We start from the raw sequence: 20224 nt of genomic DNA on the forward strand, positions 1-20224 counted from the left end.
ACTATTCATCTTGTTTGAGCTGTTGTAGAAATAGATTTGGGGATTTGGTGTTTTCATTTGGGAAAAATCTTTTTGGACATACTAACAGTGTCGTTAACGGGTGATAACGGATGTTATAGGTTCAGTTAACGAATGATGACGACATGTCTACTTTGGCCTGGTCAACGAATTCTAATGTTTCAAATGTTAGTCAACGATTAGTTCATGTTTTGAATGGCCACATATGAAGTTGATGTTTAAAATGACCACAATTTGAAAGTTGATTAACAGAGTCGTTACGGGTGATAACGGGCGTTAGAAGTTCCGTTAACGACTGATAACGGCATGTCTATTTTGGCCTGGTCAACGAATTTCCATATCTCAAACGTTAGTCAACGTTTATTTCATGTTTTAAATGACCACATATGAAGTTGACGTATTGATTGGCCACTTTTTGAAAGTTGGGAGATAAAACGACATATTTTATTGTCTTTTACTTCTTTTTTTGCTTTAATTTGAATTTCAAAATTAGCTTGCATTGCATAGAGAGCCATGAGACCGTGGAATAAATGATGATATGATGAGGATTGAGATTACGAGCGTTAAAGAAGAGGCCTTTGATTGGGTGAGACGGACTTAAATTACTACTAGTATATAGATAAAGGTGAGTGGTACTAGTCGTAATATTGGAATGCATGGATGGCAAATCCCAAAGAAGAAGAAAAGTGTAAGAGAGAGAGACGTTGGTATTCCCGAAGAAGGAACTCCCCAACTTTTGCCAAAACAAAATGCCAACTTCACTGAAACACACAACCTCCTTCCCCTCATTTCTTGGCCTTTTCTTTATCTTTTGAGATATCAACACAAATATTTTACTAATTTTCTCTCTTGAGAAAGTAATTATCTTTAATGTATTTGTTTTATTTAGAATCATAAAAGCCTGGACTGCACCAGTTTTTTTCCACCACTTTCTCCAAGAAACGCAAAAGTTGAAAAAGACCAGCTCATTCACTTATGACTCATGAGTAACTTCTTCCTTATAAATTCAAATTGTTCACAACTCCCTTGAGTTCCATTTCCGAACACAAACACACATAATACGTATATATGTCACTACTAAACATATAAAGGGATATGAGAATCAGCTGCAATGGATGTAGAGTGCTACGCAAAGGTTGCAACCAAGATTGCACCATAAGACCATGCCTTCAATGGATCAAATCCGCAGACTCTCAAGCCAATGCCACACTCTTCCTCGCCAAGTTCTATGGTCGAGCCGGTCTTCTCAACCTCATCGAATCCGGTCCTGACCACCTTCGCCCCGGTACTGAAAACGAATGCTTTCCTCTTTTTATCTTTCTTTTTTTTTATTACACAACGGTCCATTGAATTATCTTGCGAATAAATAGTACACAAAAAAAGTGACAATGTGTTTTGGATTATGAAAGATCTACAAGATTTGGTAACAGAGTATCAAACAAGGATCTAAATGTGTATTTTATATTCTGTCATAAAAGTCTTACATGCACAGACACACACATCACATCACACATATGTTTTTCATTTTCCAGGTTGATCACATAACCTTCATTGTGTTTTGTAGCAATATTTAGGTCACTTCTGTACGAGGCTTGTGGTCGGATCGTGAACCCTGTAGATGGTTCGGTTGGTTTGATGTGGTCAGGGAACTGGGCTCAGTGCCAAGCAGCTGTTGACGCCGTGCTCAACGGCTTACCCATAACTCACACATCTCTTCCAAGTGCATCCGCGTCGCACCAGATCATTCCTCCTCACAGGACTTACGATATACGCCACGTGGCTAAAGATCCAACAACCGGCGGCGACAGTTCTGAGAATCTAGCCACACGTGTAAACGCTAACAAGAGCAAGACACAAACTGGCCGATTCAAACGTGAATCTGTGAACCAACTAGGTGAATGTAGTCATGACATGTGGCAACTCCAAAGTTCTAGTGCTGCGCATGGCTATGGTCACTTCACGTTGGAGACTGTAGAGAGCGGAAGGGAAGCTCCATTAAATCAAAGTTCTTCAAATCTTGGGTTTGATGATCAAGTCGATATCAACGAGGTTGGCTTAGAGCTCAGACTTGGTTAGAAATTTGGACCAAGGACAAAAATAGATAGCGTTATTATCATAATTCTGTCTTTTTAATTAATAATTTCACTTTTTATATAAAAGAAGGAAAAAAAATGTTAAGCATATCAAACTTGGTCTACTGGCTTTCATAAGTGTATTAAATTTAGTATTAATGTGAATCATTAGGTTATGGTATATTTTGTAACGTCCCGACCGTCTCTACCAGTGGACCCCACGTCCTCTCTCGAGCCCATGGGCCCACTCCTATCCGACGGCCGGTCCGCTACGTCCGGGAGGCTTTAAAGACTTGTTTACCGACCCTACAAATCACCACATGATCTTTCTCTGTGTTTTTGTCCTCACTCACACAGTTCCGACAATCACTTCCCGAAAGGTCACCCATCCTGAAACTACTCCAGCCCAAGCACGCTTAACTGTGGAGTTCTCTCAGGACAGTTGACCGAAAATATAAGTGCACTTTGGTGACATAGGTGGCCAAAATAATTCGTTTTAAACCTCTCCGCATACACCACCATATTCCTGAAACCGGGGTGTTACAACTGGTATCAGAGCCGAACCCAGTCGAGTGTGGAGTCAAGAGGGCTCACACCGTCGGGGGTTACGGTCTTGGTGCGCAACGAGGACGTTGCGATCTGTTAGTGGGGGTGAATTGTAACACCCCGGTTTTAGGAATATGGTGGTGCATGCGGAGAGGTTTAAAAGAATTGATTTGGCCACCTATATCACCAAAGTTCACTTATCTTTTCGGTCAACTGTCCTGAGAGAACTCCACAGTTAAGCGTGTTTGAGGTGGAGTAGTTTCAGGATGGGTGACCTTCCGGAAAGTGATTGTCGGAACTGTGTGAGTGAGGACAAAACACAGGGAAAGATCATGTGGTGATTTATAGGATCGGTAAACAAGTCTTTAAAGCCTCCCGGACGTAGCGGACCGGCCGTCGGACAGGGGTGGGCTCATGGGCCTGAGAGAGGACGTGGAGCCCACTGGTAGGGACGGTCGGGGGATTACATATTTGATCGAAGTCTCAATGTGTTACTAAGAGTTGTTGATGTCTTGTTTAACGCGTTACTAGCACATTTCTAAGAGTTATTTTTAATGATCATTAAACTTAATTTGTACTCCCTCCGTTTTAGTTTAGTTGTCGTTTTAGCATTTAAATTTTGTTTTATAATAGTTGTCGTTTTAGATTTTCAATGTAGATGTTTGGTAAAATTTCTAATTTTCTCCTCACTATTTTAATATCTTGACCAATAAAAAAATTAAAAAATATATTGAGTAAGGGTAAAGTAGAAAATTTAATTGTTTTCTTAATTTTCGTGCAAAAACCTTAAACGACAAGTAATATAAAACGGAGGGAGTACTCACTAAAAGGCAGTTGTTAACTTGTCACATCCAATACAAACTATCAATATATAGTTTTCTTATATTACTAGAGAAGGTTATGGGTCCGATTGGTAACCAAAAGCTGTTAGCTGTTAGCTTTTCCGGAATAGTGTAAAGTTGTACGAAAGAGCTGTACGAGAAAGCTGTATAAAAAAGCTGAGAGTAAAACTTTTAGTAACGCTTTTGATAAAGCTTTTGTGATTGGTAACTGTCAAAATTGTATACTTTGTAACGCTTTGTGCCGCTTTGTAAAGTGGTTACCAATCAATGCCTATATTTCCTTGAATTTTTTACTAGTTACTACAGTATTTACTAGTACTACTCCATATACGTTTTTAGCTGATCGGTCAGATATGTTTTTTAATTACTAATTCGTACGTTTCATTACCATTAATTTTCTAGTTTTTCTTACGTTTTCAATGTACTCTATATTAATTAAATGTCAAGAAAATTTGTTATCCGATTGTTAATGAACTACATTGAATGATTACATATGATGCACACTCTATGCTATCTCTTTGCTAAGCTAATCGATTCGATATTGTGGGGTTGGGATAATCCTTGTAAAAAGATAATGTTATTTTCCTTTGATCTTTGTGCTTAAAACGGATTTAGAGGGTTGCGAGATTTTGCTCTATCTTATGCAGAGCAGAGCGATTTCAAACTATCTGCTTAATCTTCAGTGGGCTTCAATAAGTGTAGTTAATGTTATTGGATATCAGTTGAGCTTGCTAGTTTGTATAGCCAAATTAACTAACAAGTGTGTCCATGACCAAGATGATTCTTTGGGGATTTGATCTTAGGTTGTGTGTTAAGTATGCTCTGAAGAAGCATCTGAAATCACTTCCTTGATAACCCTCTTGCGTTGTTATTAACTGCTTAATTAAGTTAAATCCTTCCTATTCAACAGGCATCTTTCATGAAATCAGGTCTTAGTCATCATGCCATGGAAGCATGAATCCGACAAGGTTATCTGAGACGTGTGCCAACAAACTCCTCTGTTCTGCTTTGCACCTCCTTCTTTGGCATAATTTCTGATCATGTAACTGTTCATATATCATTTATTCCCATGTATTCTTTTGGAATGAACTTCCTTCGTTCGATTCTACTTGCTTCTACTACAAATTTTGAGACAGGGCCAAATAAACTACTTGTATCTTTTGATGTTTAGAGTCCATGAACTCAAAATTTTCAGGTGTTTTGTGGGTACTGTTAGTAAGTTACTCATAGTACTACATAAACCATTAAAGCTTAACGAATCTGATATCATCTCCATTTTGTTTTCATTGATCTCCTGATGTTGTAGTAGTTCTAGTTCCCAATTCTGGATTTGGAAGATTTTGTGTCCTCTGTGGTGAGTTAAAAGCGGGTTTGTAAGAAAGGATACATGATTTTGGAATCTATGTGTGAAGGAGAGTCCAAGATTTTTCATTCTAATCCATGATTGTCCCAGGGGACACAAACAAAAACAAATGCAAGTCATCCCAAAACGTCTCAAAACTTTTACATGTATGCAAACCACAGAAAAAGATATAGAAAATTTTATTTGTTCTCCATTACAACATTTTGCATCTATGTAGGCATGTAGCAACTAGCAACGTATCGAGCAAGTTACTGTATCTTGTCTTTTTCCCAAACCTTCCATAATCGTGGGCTCGTGGCGTTATTGCAATAGCCGATTTTGTCGTTTGGTTTTGCAAATGTTTGCTTTTCTTGGATTAGGAATCCACTACATTTTAACCCACACAAAGAAAATAGAGGTGAATGAAGAAAGCATACCTTTTTATGGGAAGATAACGAAATGAAAATTATCTTAAACGGTTAAAATGGTGTTGCTTGAGTTAAACCGGTGTGGGAGTCATTAAAATAAAATAAATGCCCTCATCTCTGAGAAACCAAATTCAAAATTAAAACTGGAAGAACCACCTTAAACCGGTATTGTTCGGTAAGCTTAAAATATTCACAATGGAGAATAATGCGGCCAATGTGTGTACAGCTGTGCAAAGCTAAATCTTCTTTTTCAAATTTTGAATTTCCTTTATAACGGAATCAAATGAACGTTTGAAGAAGAAGAAGAACGTAAAAAAATCTCTCTCATTTTCCTGAAACCCTAAATTTTTCATTTTGCATAATGTCTTTAGAAGTTGAGTACCGATACTTTTTTTTTCCGGCGGTCAAACACTAGAAAGGGCGTGTTCTCTCAGTTCGGCTACGGTTATCGATTCTAAGGTTAGTCAAACTCAATTTAGGGTTCCGGTAATTCTGGTTCTAACAATTGATCTGTTTATGAATTGGTTTTTATTGCTACACGAGCGATCAACACCCGGAACTAGGGTTTCGTCGAGGCAATTACGATAATCCTAAAATGTTTACGAATTGTGTTTCTCTGATTCGATTATTGTTACTATTACTTAATTTATCCCAATCTGTGTGTTAATCCTCCTGCTTTTATGAGTGGAGAGGTTGATCGATTTTGTTATTTGATCGATACCATCTCTATGTTATAGTTTTGTGATTTGTTTGATTTGGTTTTTACAGATCGCGAGAATTGGGGAATATCAAGGGGATTCTGATTCGTGATCTCCAAGGACAATAAATCCTCCATGTGATGCTATCAAAGAGATCATCGGGAAAGAACTTGATGGCCGTAGCTTCAACGTGAACGTGGTGGTTGGTAATGGAAGATAAAAAATGGTTTTGTGCTGCTCTGTTTTTGGTTTAGATTTGTTCTGCATCATTGTGGCTCCGGTTTGTTTCTTGTTCTTGTTCTTATGGTTTACTTTTTTGATGTTGCAGATCATTTAAAGTCTTCTTTGCTTGAAGAAAAGAGACATGTACTGATACACACATACCAAAATGCACACATGCATTCATGCATACATACATGGATTCTTTGATTACTTCATCACTTCTGCTTTCATTTCTTGCTTGCTTCTTGGTTTTCGTTCTTCATTCTTTGATTTGTTTTTATTTCCTAGTTCCTTCTTTGCTTACTTATTTTATGCTTTCTATGCTTGTACACATTCATATTTGCTTCTCTGTTTCTTTGATTTGTTGTTTACTCACTTGATTCCTTGATTCATTGTCTGATCCTTTGTTTACTTATTTTTTCTTTCGTTCCTTACTTACATGCTTACTCTTTTCTTCATTATTTGCTTATTGGTTTGTTTGTTACTTCCTTGTGTCCTTGTTTGGTTAATTAATTACTTGCTTCTGTATTTTCTTCCTTAATTCCTTGGCTAATTTGCTTCATTGTTTCCTATCTTACATGCTTAATTTCTCTGTCATTCTTCCTTAATTCCTTGGCTAATTTGCTTCATTGTTTCCTATCTTACATGCTTAATTTCTCTGTCATTCTTCCTTAATTCCTTAGTTAATTTGCTTCCTTGTTTCCTTGCTTACATACACGCATACATGGATTCTTTGTTTGATTTATCATTTCTACTTCCATTCCTTGCTTGCTTGTTCACTTTCTTCTCTGATTTGTTTTCTACATACATACATCTATGCATACTTGCTTGTACACATTCATATTTGCTTCTCTGTCTCTTTGATTTGTTGTTTGTTTACTCACTTGCTTCCTTGTTTACATACTTGTTACATGCATATATACATACATTTATGCATACTTGCTTGTACACATTCATATTTTCTTCTCTGTTTATGTGGTTTGTTGTTTGTTTACTCACTTGTTTCCTTAATTCATTGTTTGATCCTCTGTTTACTTCCTTGCGTCCTTGCCTGCTTCCTTAATTCTTTGCTTGCTTACTTACTTCTGTATTGTGGTCCTTAATTCATTGGTTATTTTGCTTCCTTGATTACACACTTACTTTCTTACATATTGTCTTTCTTCCTTAACTGTTGAACTATTTTTTTTTTTTACTTTACATTATATCCTTAAATTGCTTCCTTTCATTATACTCCCTGCTGTTATAAGCGTCTCTGACACTATAAGTGAGGATCGTTTTGATGTTAAACATGGAAGTGAAGAGTGGTACAAGAAATTGGATCTCCATTTTAAGTGACTTTTTTTTAGTATCGGATCAGTCCATACTTTTGCAAATGGGGTGAAGGCATGCGTGTCTTGACATACAACTCACCACGACCTGGTATTACAAACCGTCTTTTGATTTTTTATGCACCACCAATATATTTTTTGCGTTGTGTAAGCTGATCATTTTGCTTCACACTCTGAGTTCTTCATTCGCATTCCACTTATTTTTCATAGACGATCATCTGAAATCGGATGAATACATCTCTGATCCAAGGCTTGCGGATTATGAAGTACCATGTAGACAAGTTATAGCAGGGTAAGCATGTGTTGTCCCACTCAAGCTTTTGTAAGTGACGCATGTACCCAAACTAACTTTCTGTTGATGTGCAAGCAGGGATGATTCAAGGAAAGTTACATGTGGAAAGAAGTTAAGATATTGAGGAGTAAACCCCATAGGTACAAAGCTTACTTTTACTTTAGGATGAGGTATCTTAGTGCTTAAATCAATTTTTCATTAGTTTGTGGTAATAGGAAAATTCTAAGCCATTTTTATATCTCATGATCCATCCTTGGTGTAGTTGGTGTGTTGTTTTAGTTGAAATTACTTATTTACAGCTTCTTATAACAATTAGAACTTTTGGCAGCCACTGAATATGGATCACTTTGATAGCCTTCGCTAGATGGCCAATGAAAATTTTGCCTATTCAAGCATAACAAGGATACATAATGTAAGCACTGATGAATAATTTAAAGTTAGATAGCTATTGGTCAGTTCTCGGACTAGCGCTTTAAGTTGTGAATAAACTGCTTTTGAAATTTTTTTCAGTGGTACCAATTATTAGACCATGTTAATATAATGTGGTGTCATCTATCTCCCCTATTATTTGATTTTTTTTGTTTCTACAATGTACCTGGATTGACATTTAAACATAGATAGGAATCCATTTTCGGTCACAGTCGATGATTAGAAAATATCTATTCACTCAATCTGACTTGAGTATTTATATGCAGCAAGAGAGAGATACATTGAGTCCAAGCTTCAGGCCTAGAAACAGGAATCAGTTACCATTGATGCTTATCCCAATGTTTGTGGTAACCATAAAAGGTTTGTGTTTAAAACTGGACTGTTTCCATAGCCCCACCACCCCTTATGTTTGCGTGAATTCCAATATATTCTTGTCTTGCACTCAAAAGTGTAGTTCTGTTTTGCAGCAAATATAACATGGCAAGTGGTTTGCGTCAGATCAGATGTTTTAATCTTTTGAGGAGGTAGCACATGAATGTCATTTTTGTCATTGTTGCGAGCGCTCTTTTACAGCTGAAGAAGAGGATATAGCTTTGTTAATAAGGTTACACAATCTTCTCATGTTTTGCCTTACGATTCAAATTATTTTATGCTTTTGAAATATCGGAATGTCTCTTTATTTGAGTATGGAAATTTCTTTTCAAATACAGCAAAGGAATACCACAAAGGGTAAAGGCTTCAAGCACGGGGGAACATCTTAACGTATTAGCAGTGGAATCTTCCTATGCTCACTATGTATTTCAGCAGCTAGAAAAACTACAGGCAGTTTTTGAAGAATACTCTAAACTAACAAGGAAGTTATTCCTCTCGCTGAGAAAACTTTGCAAGACCTCTGAATGATGTGAGTTGAGGATCACTAGTAATTTTCTTGAATATAACTGATTTGCAGCCCCAAGTTCTATCAGTTTCTTTAGAAGTCTTATTGTTTTCTACTTGCTTTGTTTCCACTAAATCATGTTGTCATGCACACAACCTGGAAAATCTTAATTCCAGTTCATAGCATCTCAAATCATATATGTGTATGTCTACAGGTATTAGAAATCTCTGCCCAGACAAAAGCTGGCAAAGACTCAATTGAAGCACTGGTGCAACCCCTGGAAAATGCTGGCAGGATCTTACAGGAAATCGTATCCTACCAAAAGCAAATTGAAGATCTTGAATATAAGCTCGATTTCAGGGGTCTTTGGGCTAAAACTATGGAAGAAATCCAATCAGAACTAAGTACCCTCCATAGCAGCAAGTAAGTACTCTGAATTTATGCAGGGTATAACATATTTCTCTTCCTTGGATGTTTCTTAGTCTAGCAGACACATTTTTCCAATATTTTCTTCCTAATGTACCCTTAAACAGGGATAAACTGCACGATGAGATGACCAGATTTACATAGAACGTGATATATCATGCCTCTAGGGAAGGTGGCATGCAGTAAGGGAGGAGAAGGTTAAGGCTCGTGTTATGACTACATAATATTGTGGTATGATTCTCTTATTGTTGAATTCATATGTGCTAATTGATTCCCTTATAAATGGTTATTGTGATCGACTTTGTCCTTTTTCAGACTTTTGTGGTGTTAATATCTTATTCTTCTTTTCATTTTTAGCCTACCGAGATGGGTCTCGAAGAGATTGAAAACAGTAGGATCTACTGTAAAACAAGAAACTATATCTCAGTTAAAGAGCTCTGTATGGAAAGAAAAACTTGAAGGTTTGTTGAAGGGCTTGAAGACTCTTTTATTCTCAAATGCTGCTCTCTCCATCACTAGTGCTTACCTCCTTCTATGTTTATCTTTTTGCCTTTTGCTTAAGTGGTTAATCTTATTTTTAAGTGGTTCTTCATCAATTTTCATTACACATAGGATAAATCTGATGTACAAGGTTCCTGAATTTGATATGAAGAACCACTTAAAAATGAGATCAAATCTGCATAAGCATATGTCACATAAGGTCTTTTTTCTTAAGTATTTATCAGTTTGGTGATTATTCTGCATTAAATTGCCGTGCAGGAACTTTGGTTGTGAAAGAAGAGACATGAGGTTTACAAGAACTAGACAAGTCAATGGAAATCTTGTCCGGTTTATTGTGTTCAGTTCCTGGTGGGAAGGAGAAAAATGGGCAGGTATGCTTGTTATTCCGTCTGAAATCTTCTTATATATATTTCTAGAATTATACTCCCCAAAATAATTTAAAGTAGTACATGAGCATATTACTTGGAAATGCAGGTTCATCAACAAGTCATTGAAATCATCACTGACATATCTTCGACTGCGGAAAAGTTTCTAAGAAGTGTGTCGTACTTTGCATTACAGGTTAGGAATATGAAGAATGCTTCAGTTGATGAAAGCTGTCTTCTTACGTTAGTTATATTTTTTCTTGCATAATTAGTTCTTAGCTCATTTTCCCGAGTTTTTGTATTAATTTGCAGGCACTAGTGATCGAGATGAAGATATAAGACGCTAGCCTCTGCTATGAAGTGCCCTATTGCTTTCTGCAAAGCAGTTGGTCCTGATTTGTTTCGAGAGGGTATGTCCTGGTTCGGTAACTTTTCTTTGACTTTTATTTTAACTTGATCACAATGATGATCCATGGCTGTTGTTTGTAGCTTTACAAAATCATGAAAGAGAACAAGAATCCCAAGGTTTTTAGTGAAGGCTTGTTGTGGATGGCTTCGGTAATTGATGACTTTGGTGTCTCACTTCTAAAAACTTTAAGGTTTTGAATTTTTTCTACTCAGAAATTTCCACCCCCTGATTTCCGTGTTTATAAAAAATCTGTAGTATTTAAGTTATTTTCATTATATCTAAAGAGTTTTTTTTTGTCCATTTGATAGATATTAGGAAGGATGTTGTGATGCAATCTAATATAGCTGCCACCAGAAATTCTAGAATCAAACTTTTGGGTGCTTTAAACAAGTTTAATGGTTCAGGTGACTATGAATTCCGTAAGCTGCTTCTGCTTTGTCGAACTTTCGTTTTGTTAGAAGAACATATCTTAATAACTGAACTAAACTGTGTTATTTCTGTTTGCAGATAATGAAAGGTTCCGTAATGATGTCAAACATGCACTACTAAGTGAACTTGAAGCTAAATGTGAGAAAACCCCTTTGGATTGTCTAAATTTTTGGATTTCTTGTTGTACTTATATTCTTTTCGTCAGGGGACTGCGGCTCCAAATAGAGTTGTATTAAGACGTCTGTTTCAACATCAACTTATGCCGTGGAGGTCAGTAGCAAGATTAGCCTATTCCTCTTAAGGGATATGAGAGTCCTGATTGGAAGGTTCTGTACAAATTGGAAATCTTCATTTGTTGTCTAAACTTAAAAATTCTTTTGTGGAGTTTTATTTTAAGCTTTAGATTTGAAACTGAGTCTTGTAAACTTCTGTAGATGCGTTTGGAGTAAATCGAAGCCGTAAATATAATTCTACAGAAGCTAATAAACGTTGACTACCATTGGAGGTGTTGTAATAGCTATGGGACCAGCTATCGAGAAGGCGAGCAAGGTTGGTGATACATGTCAAGCATTAAAAATATTTTTTACACTATAAGATATCACTGCTTGCCAGATTTACCAAATACTTCAGTGATCTACTTCAGGAATGTCCCAGGGACAACTTGAGGCAGATGAGAGAATGCACCTTGACTGCTTGTGATTCATTTCTTGGTGTTGGTAATAATCTTCCTTAGACATGTCTTCTGTTTATCTTTTTTATTCTGTTAATGCATATTCGTAACAAATCGGAGAATGGGAGCAGATGGACGTAAAATATCTTTTTTTTATTGGTGATTGACGAAACAGCTTGCTGGATTAATTGACTTGGTGGACTGGATGCCAAACATTTCTGAAACCTGCAAGCACCGTAATGATGGTGACTTATCTAAAATTGTTATATCGCCTCATCAGCTTTAATCAGTAATGACATCTGTTTGTAATGATATCAATTTGTTATGCTTCTATGAATCTTTCAGGAAAAATCAGCAAATGTGTGAGAAAGAGCGGAATGATGCATGACAGAGATCTTGAGAGTCAGTGGACAAAAAACTGTATGTATTCCTGAGTTAGATTGTTCTATTCATTGGCTAGAATCTGATTAGTCGTGTGCATTTTTCTCAGATTGGAAAGAATATCAGAGATATCTCAGGCTTAGTACTAGCTCTTGTGCTTGACAAAGTAAGACCAAGATTTATTCACGGTAACTCTCCATGATCTGTTTGTCTGATTAACATGTTCTCTCCTCTCCATTCCCTTTTTATGTTCATGCTAATGATGTGTTTTTTTCCGAACCATTTTAACCATCAAAAGCTTTGGCAGGGCCAGAGTGTTAAAAGGTGTTTCAAAGATTTCAAAATCAACTTCTAATGGTAAACTGAAGCAAGGAAATAGGTCAGTAAGTTTCTGGCTCTTAACCTATATAATATATATATATATATTCATGTATTCAATTTGTGTTTTGTAATGTGTTGGCCAAAGATTAGAAAGGTTGATATTTGGTGGCTGAGTGATAGATTTGTTGGTAAAAAAGAAATTGGTATTCAATTCTCTAAATAATTTTGTTAAATCTCTATTGCAGAGGTATAACACTTAAAGATGCAAGAGATCAAATTCAAAGTATGGAATCGTATTCTCGAAGAGTTGGGAGAGGCAAGAATTTCTTTATGCTTCATTTTAAGGTAAGTTGTTCTTCATGTTTCTTTATCTCTAAGAGTGAAGTAATTTTCTCTTTATTTGCTCATAATTGATATTTCTCTTGCTTTATGCATATGTACAGGTCTTTGAAGAGTCAGGTAAAATCTATGTCTCTCTTCTCAGGGTAAAAAAGTTAACACAAACACCGAACACACAAACAACAACAACAACTCACGAAAACTCACAACACAATCACAGAAGAATCGACAAAAATTCCACAAACTAGAACTTCACATGCCACGAAACACAACACAAAAATCGACAGAAACTCCACAAACTAAAAACTTCGCATGCCACCAAACACAACACAAAAATAGACAAAAACAAACAAAACCCACACAAATTAAAATCTTCATATGCCACGAAATCCAACAAATTCACCATCACCTGAAACAAGAGTCTCAAGGGTAATAACGTCAAATATTTTCTTTCTAATTTACTAGAGTTTAATGCTGTCTATTTATAATGCCAATAACAATTCATAAAAATTTATGCATGATTTTAATGCTATATTGGCTCATTTTAATACATTTTTTCCTCCTAAGTACTTTACAACATGTCACAATATTACTTTATTTTTCTCGATGTGATTCAGTGTTTGTAACATTGTTATTATTATTTTTTTATTATTTTTGGTGATATTAGTTGATGAAACAGTTGTAAAATTAACTTCTCTGGATGTAGGATTTTTTTGTAATGTGATATTTGTTAATTAACAAAAACTTTTGTACAAAGAGGTTTATAGTACCTTATATGTTTTTCTTTATACTGCCATCTAAAGAAAATAGATGTCCACAATAAAATGGCAGCTGAAACTTGAAAGACGAATCCCAAAACAATAAATGCTTATTGAGAGGAAGAAATCGAGGTGTAATTTGGAAATCGGAGATGAGTGTAGACGAAGATGAATAAATTGAGAAGAAATTTTCTGATTTCTTATACTAACACACTTTTAAACTTAACCAGGTCTAGCATTACGTTCAAACCAGCTCGAAGCTAAAAAGTGTCTCTGGCAGCTCGAATCATATGACTTTATAAATAAGGACCACACATATTATTGCACAAACCCTTAACTTATTTTTCTTTTGATTCAAAATTGTCATCATTAATATGTCTAAACTCTAAAGGCTTTTTGCTCACTCAAACGACCGTATCCGTTTTTTTTCTATGATGTGACTCTTAAACATAGTGTAAACTTTGGAAATCGCGTTAGTGTTTGACCTCGTACTCGAGTTGTGTTAGCCGGGTTGGTCAAGAATTGAGCGGTACGGTTGTTGCGACGATTGTGGATTATACTCATTGAAGATAGATTGAGGCATTAGATTCGAAGACGAATCTATGTTAGTGGGGGCAGGGGGAGAATTGTAGAGATTCGAGGACGAATCTACTTAGGCATTAGGATATGTATTAGATATTTTGTATTGAATTGTAAAACCGATTGTCTGCAACTCCTTTTTAAGCAAGCTTTTTTCTCTCTTTCAGCCACACTCATCTTCTCTCTTTCTCTCCATGAAGATGGCCACAATATTATGATAAAGAACTAGGGTTTTAAGATTTTATGGTTAAAATAGACTTAAATTTATTTCTGATTCACTCAAATTAAACGAATTAGAATTACCAAAAATATTATATTTCTCCTTTGGTTTAATAATAAACCAATCAACTTATTAAATCAACTAGAATTAAACCGACTCTCCTCCACATCCCTACATAAAACTCAAATTTTTGTTTTCCGAAACACAGACGTTAAAGTGTGAAAACATTTTTGTTGGTTTTACATATATAGTTTAAATAGTAGGCTATATATTTAGTATATTTATACATGTAAATGAAAATTGAGATTTTTTGTACAACAGACAAAGGAAACGATAAAAAACGAAGAAGAAAACAAGAGAAATATTGATGGATTTAATAGTCCAAAATACACATATTTATAAGAGAAATTGGCAAATATAACCAACAAAAAAACTTTATTTAAGAAAGTAACCAAAAAAAAATCCCTTGTGATATAATGTGTGTAATATGTATTAAAGACACAATTACCCCCAAAGCATCTTTATCTCTTCTTTCTTCGTTTCTCCACCTCTTCTCTGTTCTTTCTCAGTTTCTTCCTCTCTCCTGGCCTCCTCCATTTTCTCTCCCTCTCACAAGTGTCATGGGGACTCCCATTTGATTGCTTAAGTGCCTAAACCAGAATCTCTCTAATTCGAATCGACAAGATATTGGTAACTGTAAAAACGTGAATTGGGTTTTGGGAAGTGAGGAACAGACAAGTGAATGACCGATATTGTTTCAATGATCTTTTTAACATTTTAGTTTGAAAACTTTAGTCAAGATATCGCCGTTGTTGGGGTCTATCGTTTGATCTGCAAATGAATTTCTCATTAGTTGATTACAAATAGTATAGATTTTTATGTACATAGTATACTATTTTTCCTTAACTGAAATTTACTATTCGACATCTTGATTCTCCATTATTTGATGTTAACTGGAAGCTTGTGATTCTGGAATTGAGTGTTTCTTCTCATCTCCTTACGCTGCAAATTAACATTGAAGATAAGTAGATAATGATGAACCTATTGGAGTTGAAGTCGCCGCCACCACCGCGACAAGCACCACCAACGCCACATCGTTGCCGCCATACCAACACAATCACCACCACTGTCATTAACACCACCACCACTACAACTCACTCCTTACGCGTACGTCCACAAACTGAAACGAAATCATTCGATCCAAATGCAACCACGAGTGTGTTACTCTCCTCTCATTACACGCGCGTCTTCATCGCTTACAAAATGAAAAGGAGTTTTTCGACTTTTTATCCTCCACTTGTGTTACTTCCTTCATTTGCCTCATTATAGTGCTATATATTTAATAATTTTATCTAGAATGGTTATTCATCTAATTCACCCTATTTATAATTGCATAATATAAAAATACAGCTATAACCAAATAAAAATCAGAAATACAAAAACACTACACAATTATATGATTTCGTCTTATCACTTTTTCTTTAAAAAATTATTATTTTCCATGCTTTTTTTTGTCGGTTATTATTTGCAGGCCCGGTTCTTTACCAATTTTTATGAAACATTTGTGTTGGGCCTCATACTTTTGAGGTCCATTTTGTTGAGAAATTTTTTTTTTTTTTTAAGGCCTCAAAATTAGTAAATAATCCCCAAAATTAGTAAAAGGCTCCATAATTAACAAAAAAAATACTCCATAATTAGTAGAAAATTCTAATAATTAACAAAAAAATGTCTAAAAATTAAGAAAAATTATGAATGTCTCATTTTTAGCAAAAAAAAAATCAAAATAACAGTTTTTAAATTTTTAAAAAGCCCAAAAAAAAAATTTCGTATTTGGCCCTGGATTTTACCGGACCGGCACTGATTATTTGCCATGCTAAGTCTTCTATTCAACTCTTTAAAAATTTCATAAAGGTATCTCCCGAGTAGGCCTGGGCGTTCGGATATTCGGGTCGGGTTCGGGTCGGGTTTTTCGGGTTTGGGTTTTTTGGGTTTAGAAAACTAAGACCCGTTCGGGTATTTTAAAACTTCGGGTTTGGATTGGGTTCGGATCGGGTATTTCGGGTTCGGATTCGGGTTTACCCGAAGTATCCAAATATTAGAAATTTTGTATCCGATTCTATGCAAAGTATTGAAAAATACTCAAAAAAATCTATAAAACCCAAGTATTTTAACCCATATCTAACCCAAAGTAGTTAAAACACCCGAAAATATCTTAACATCCGAATAATTTAGGCACTTAGAGCACCCACAATGGTGAATGTGTTAGTATGGGTGTAAATAATTTTTTAGTATTATAATTAGAGAGAGAGAAAAGAGAGAGATAGAGAGAGATAGAGACAAGAAAATTTTTTCCCTTTTTATAATGCCCACACCCAAATGCAACTCTGCATGTGGGTGTTGTTGAAAAGCCACTTTTTGCATTATTTTTCTATATTAAATTACATACACCCGACGTCTACATGTGCCACTGCGCTTGGTCTTAGGTTATTACAAGTATAAATATTACTAATATATTATAACTATGTATTTATATTTTGGGTATGTTCGGGTACTTGTTCGAGTTCGGGTCGGGTTCGGGTTCGGGTTTTCGGGTTGTGAAATTTAGAACCCGTTCGGGTATTTTAAAACTTCGGATTCGGGTTCGGATCGGATTTTTCGGGTCGGGTTCGGTTCGGTTCTTTGGGTTCGGATATTATGCCCAGACCTACTCCCGAGTCCCGATCAGTATTTTCCACTGTGACAATTCAATATATTGTTATTCTTTCTTCAAGTATCCCTCACCCGGTGTTAAACGAATTGTTCTAGACTATAAACTGAACTATTGTCATAGAAAACTAGTGTATGTTATTTATACCTGATGTGATATTTTGAGTAGAATTTGGATTAAAATCGTCAGATTCTTTGTTCTGGCTGGCGACAATTATATAAAATTATAAATCAATAAATATTTGATTGGGATATTTGAGTGGGATATTTGTGACATCCATATGACAGCATATTAATTACCAGCAATTAATCAAAATTCACGTTATATCAACTATATAGATCAGTGTTTACAAGATAGTCACATTTTTGGTGATATATGTACATACGTAGCTCACAAAAACGTGCAAAAATTCTCTTTGAATGCAGGAAAAAAGGCTAAAAATCACCAAAACTAGCAAAGCAAGAAGAGAGCAGAGTAATTAAATATCCATAACTAGTTTTCTTTAGAGAGCAACACCAATTGAAGATCTCTTCACGAACCTTCCTTTCATGCGAGGCCTTTTCTCTGCATTCAATTTACGTACCTCGTACCGTATCTTCTTGGAGAACAACCTTGTCCTCCTTTTCTCTCGGTATCTCGAAACCCTAGCCTCTCTTCCTCCATCCCCAGCCTCTCCCATGTGTAACCCTAGGCCGCGGAAGTGGTTGTGATGATGAGCTTCTCCACTTTCACCCTTAATATTCACAACACATATAAGTTTGTTAATTAGAGACAATGCTTTCTTCATATCAATATCAAATAGTAATAACAATGGTTGCGGTCCATTGGTAAAAATTTGTTGCTAGTTTGAGATATAGATAGAACAAGGCAAGGAGTGATAGACTTACCAAGGAATGGGTTGGGCAACAAACCATGTCGAGGTCAATTTCAGATGGCTCTCGGTCGGTCCATGGGATCCCTTGGCCATTCCAAGTGGAAATCACAGATTCGTAGTCCAATCTAAGCATAAGAGCCTTCTCCTTATTCTCTTCCTTAATCCTACCACTCATCTCATTCACTCCCACATCCATTCTATTCTTCATCACATCTTCTTTCTCATCTTCTTCTTCTTCTTCATATGTCGTCTTGTGTGCGTACTCGTAGTCAAAGCTTATTTCAAATGGAGATGTCTCCTCAGCCTCATCTAGATCATACACTTCTCTTGTCACAACTCCTTCCTCTTCCTCCACCTCCTCTTTTTCGATCTTTAACACCTCACCTAACCCTAGCTCTTCTATGGAATGAAACTCTCGCTCCATCCCTCCACCGAGTAGAGTCTCCACGTCAGCTGTGAACTGAGCCAGTTCCATGTCGGTTGGGAACAAACCATTCAGACAACTCTCAGCGTTGTCTTCATCTTCTTCGTCGCTGCATTTGAAACTTAAGGGCATCATCGGAAACTCAACCTTTGTCTCCACGGACTGGTGAAAGCATTGCTCCTTAACCATCGGGTTCATCACCGGCACCTCGAAGATGAGCTGCTCTTCCACTTCCACCTCGTAGCTCTCCGCCTGATTCTCTGTGCTCATCTCCGGCACAAGATCATGAAAAACCATCGTGTGGCTCTTCTTGCCACCACGTGGGGTCCGAGCTTTACGTGTAAATCCCTGATGCCACGTAGATTGGTGAGACGGTGAGGAGGAGGAAGCATGGCGATGCTTCCCGGAGCTAGCCGACTTCAAACGAACCCTCTCGTGCCTACGAGCAAGAGGGTTCGCCGAGTGGACCGAACCGTCACAAGCATGACAAAGGAAGGCATCATCAGCTGCGCAATACCAACGTGCCCGCCTCTTCACGCAGCTATCACATGCCCTCGCCGTCTTCCCTCCGACCGCACTAGCCAAACTTTTCATCATATTATACTTATCACCATCAACGAGAAGAAACCTTACTTTGAGTAAAACAAAGTTGCCAAGTCTCAGTTGCAAAAAGAATGTTTTATCGAACTATGAGTTCTCTCTACAAAGGTTTCAGTTTTCGAGAAGTGGTTATAAAAAGAGAGACTACATTTTCTTTTTATGAGGCACTGAAGAGTTAAGTTTAGAGGCGTTGTAGGCTAGTACATGTCCCACACGATGTGAGCTTTTTTTTTCTTGTATATCAAAGTTAAAAACTTGATGCACTTTTTTGTTGCTTATACCCCAAGAGGGCCATGAAGAGGTCTTATCTCGATTCTGATTGGCCGAGTTCTTCAAGTTGATCCTCTTCTTAGTGTTTTGATTGGCCAGCTTCTTAATCAGATGGATATCTTTATGGTCCACATGTCGTTTTCACGGGCCAAATCACTCCTTATTTTTGGATTTTGTTACCATTCATTTTTGCTAGATTTCATTATTTTCCATGGAAAAAGTCGATTAGTGTGAATTATTCTCGTGATTATGTGGAAAGCGAGGTTTTGATTGCTTGTGTCGGTTTACGTTTAAAGATAATGAGTAATGACATTAATTATGGTATGATATGTCTACATCTTTATTTTCTACATGTACATCTTAAAAATTTAGAGACAACGAAACTGTATTAATAACTTTACTGAATATTTTTAAGATATAGAGTAAAAAAGTCATTTGAATCCCCAATTATTAGGAAGCGTAAAAAGATTCAACAAAAACTTTTATTATCTTCTACTTTTGTGTTTTATCGATCCTAATTATACAGATATCTCTTACTATGTTTTTTTATTTGTTTAAAGTATGTTATATGGATACAATTTGGAGTACAATTTAAGCATTTAAGAAAAGAGGGCAGAAAGAGGAATGAAAAGTAGAAACGAAGTGGGCGATAAGTAGAAGTGATAAAACCAGAGGGATAGGAACGATAGTTGATCTCTTGCTATTTTACTTTATAACACCAACTAGACTCAAAATAAATTAAGGATTAAAACTTAATCGATCGATATCAAGATATCCGAAAACGTTTGGTTAAAGGATAAATAAAGACAAACTGGATAACTATGGTTTGTGCTGGACCACATCAATATGCAGAAAAC

The 20224-nt window shown here is 36.3% G+C and overlaps 2 protein-coding genes and 1 long non-coding RNA gene across 14 annotated transcripts; 2 read left to right on the plus strand and 1 right to left on the minus strand.

Moving 5' to 3' along the window:
* The first annotated feature begins 949 nt into the window (after positions 1–949).
* Positions 950–2255, plus strand: LOC9323251 (LOB domain-containing protein 42). Its single transcript, XM_002887140.2, has 2 exons — positions 950–1303; positions 1583–2255. Exons 1-2 carry the CDS (start codon positions 1114–1116, stop codon positions 2092–2094), a joined length of 702 nt encoding a protein of 233 aa, XP_002887186.1. The 5' UTR covers positions 950–1113; the 3' UTR covers positions 2095–2255.
* Positions 2256–5468: 3213 nt separating this feature from the next.
* LOC9323252 lies at positions 5469–14668 on the plus strand. 12 transcript variants are annotated; one of them, XR_002334174.1, is made up of 27 exons: positions 5470–5707; positions 6017–7587; positions 7707–7788; positions 7867–7928; positions 8117–8200; positions 8484–8577; positions 8685–8821; positions 8928–9118; positions 9309–9517; positions 9628–9751; positions 9878–9981; positions 10280–10392; positions 10496–10582; positions 10699–10796; positions 10876–10985; positions 11104–11199; positions 11303–11362; positions 11430–11550; positions 11659–11773; positions 11868–11940; positions 12070–12139; positions 12240–12314; positions 12385–12463; positions 12583–12654; positions 12842–12941; positions 13040–13055; positions 14171–14668. It is a non-coding gene; the product is annotated as an uncharacterized LOC9323252 (long non-coding RNA). The 12 variants fall into 12 exon arrangements; XR_002334175.1 differs by lacking the exon at positions 14171–14668 and adding an exon at positions 13924–14152; XR_002334178.1 differs by lacking the exon at positions 14171–14668 and having other exon boundaries at positions 6017–6172; positions 6275–7587; positions 13040–13654.
* A 2826-nt stretch (positions 14669–17494) lies between these two features.
* Positions 17495–19329, minus strand: LOC9323253 (zinc finger protein CONSTANS-LIKE 6). The gene is made up of 2 exons (XM_002888623.2): positions 18087–19329; positions 17495–17932 (listed from the first exon to the last, which is right to left on the minus strand). Exons 1-2 carry the CDS (start codon positions 19092–19094, stop codon positions 17702–17704), a joined length of 1239 nt encoding a protein of 412 aa, XP_002888669.1. The 5' UTR covers positions 19095–19329; the 3' UTR covers positions 17495–17701.
* Positions 19330–20224: the final 895 nt, after the last annotated feature.

This window comes from Arabidopsis lyrata (genome assembly GCF_000004255.2).
Source record: "Arabidopsis lyrata subsp. lyrata unplaced genomic scaffold ARALYscaffold_2, whole genome shotgun sequence".
Taxonomy (NCBI): domain Eukaryota; kingdom Viridiplantae; phylum Streptophyta; class Magnoliopsida; order Brassicales; family Brassicaceae; genus Arabidopsis; species Arabidopsis lyrata.

Excerpts from the sequence above, each read along its gene's own strand:
- LOC9323251 (XM_002887140.2), top strand. The coding sequence starts at position 1,114 with ATGAGAATCAGCTGCAATGGATGTAGAGTGCTACGCAAAGGTTGCAAC. Across the intron at positions 1,304-1,582 it reads TCCTGACCACCTTCGCCCCG|CAATATTTAGGTCACTTCTG; the intron begins GTACTGAAAACG and ends TGTGTTTTGTAG.
- LOC9323253 (XM_002888623.2), bottom strand. The coding sequence starts at position 19,094 with ATGATGAAAAGTTTGGCTAGTGCGGTCGGAGGGAAGACGGCGAGGGCA. Across the intron at positions 17,933-18,086 it reads GTTGCCCAACCCATTCCTTG|GGTGAAAGTGGAGAAGCTCA; the intron begins GTAAGTCTATCA and ends GTGAATATTAAG.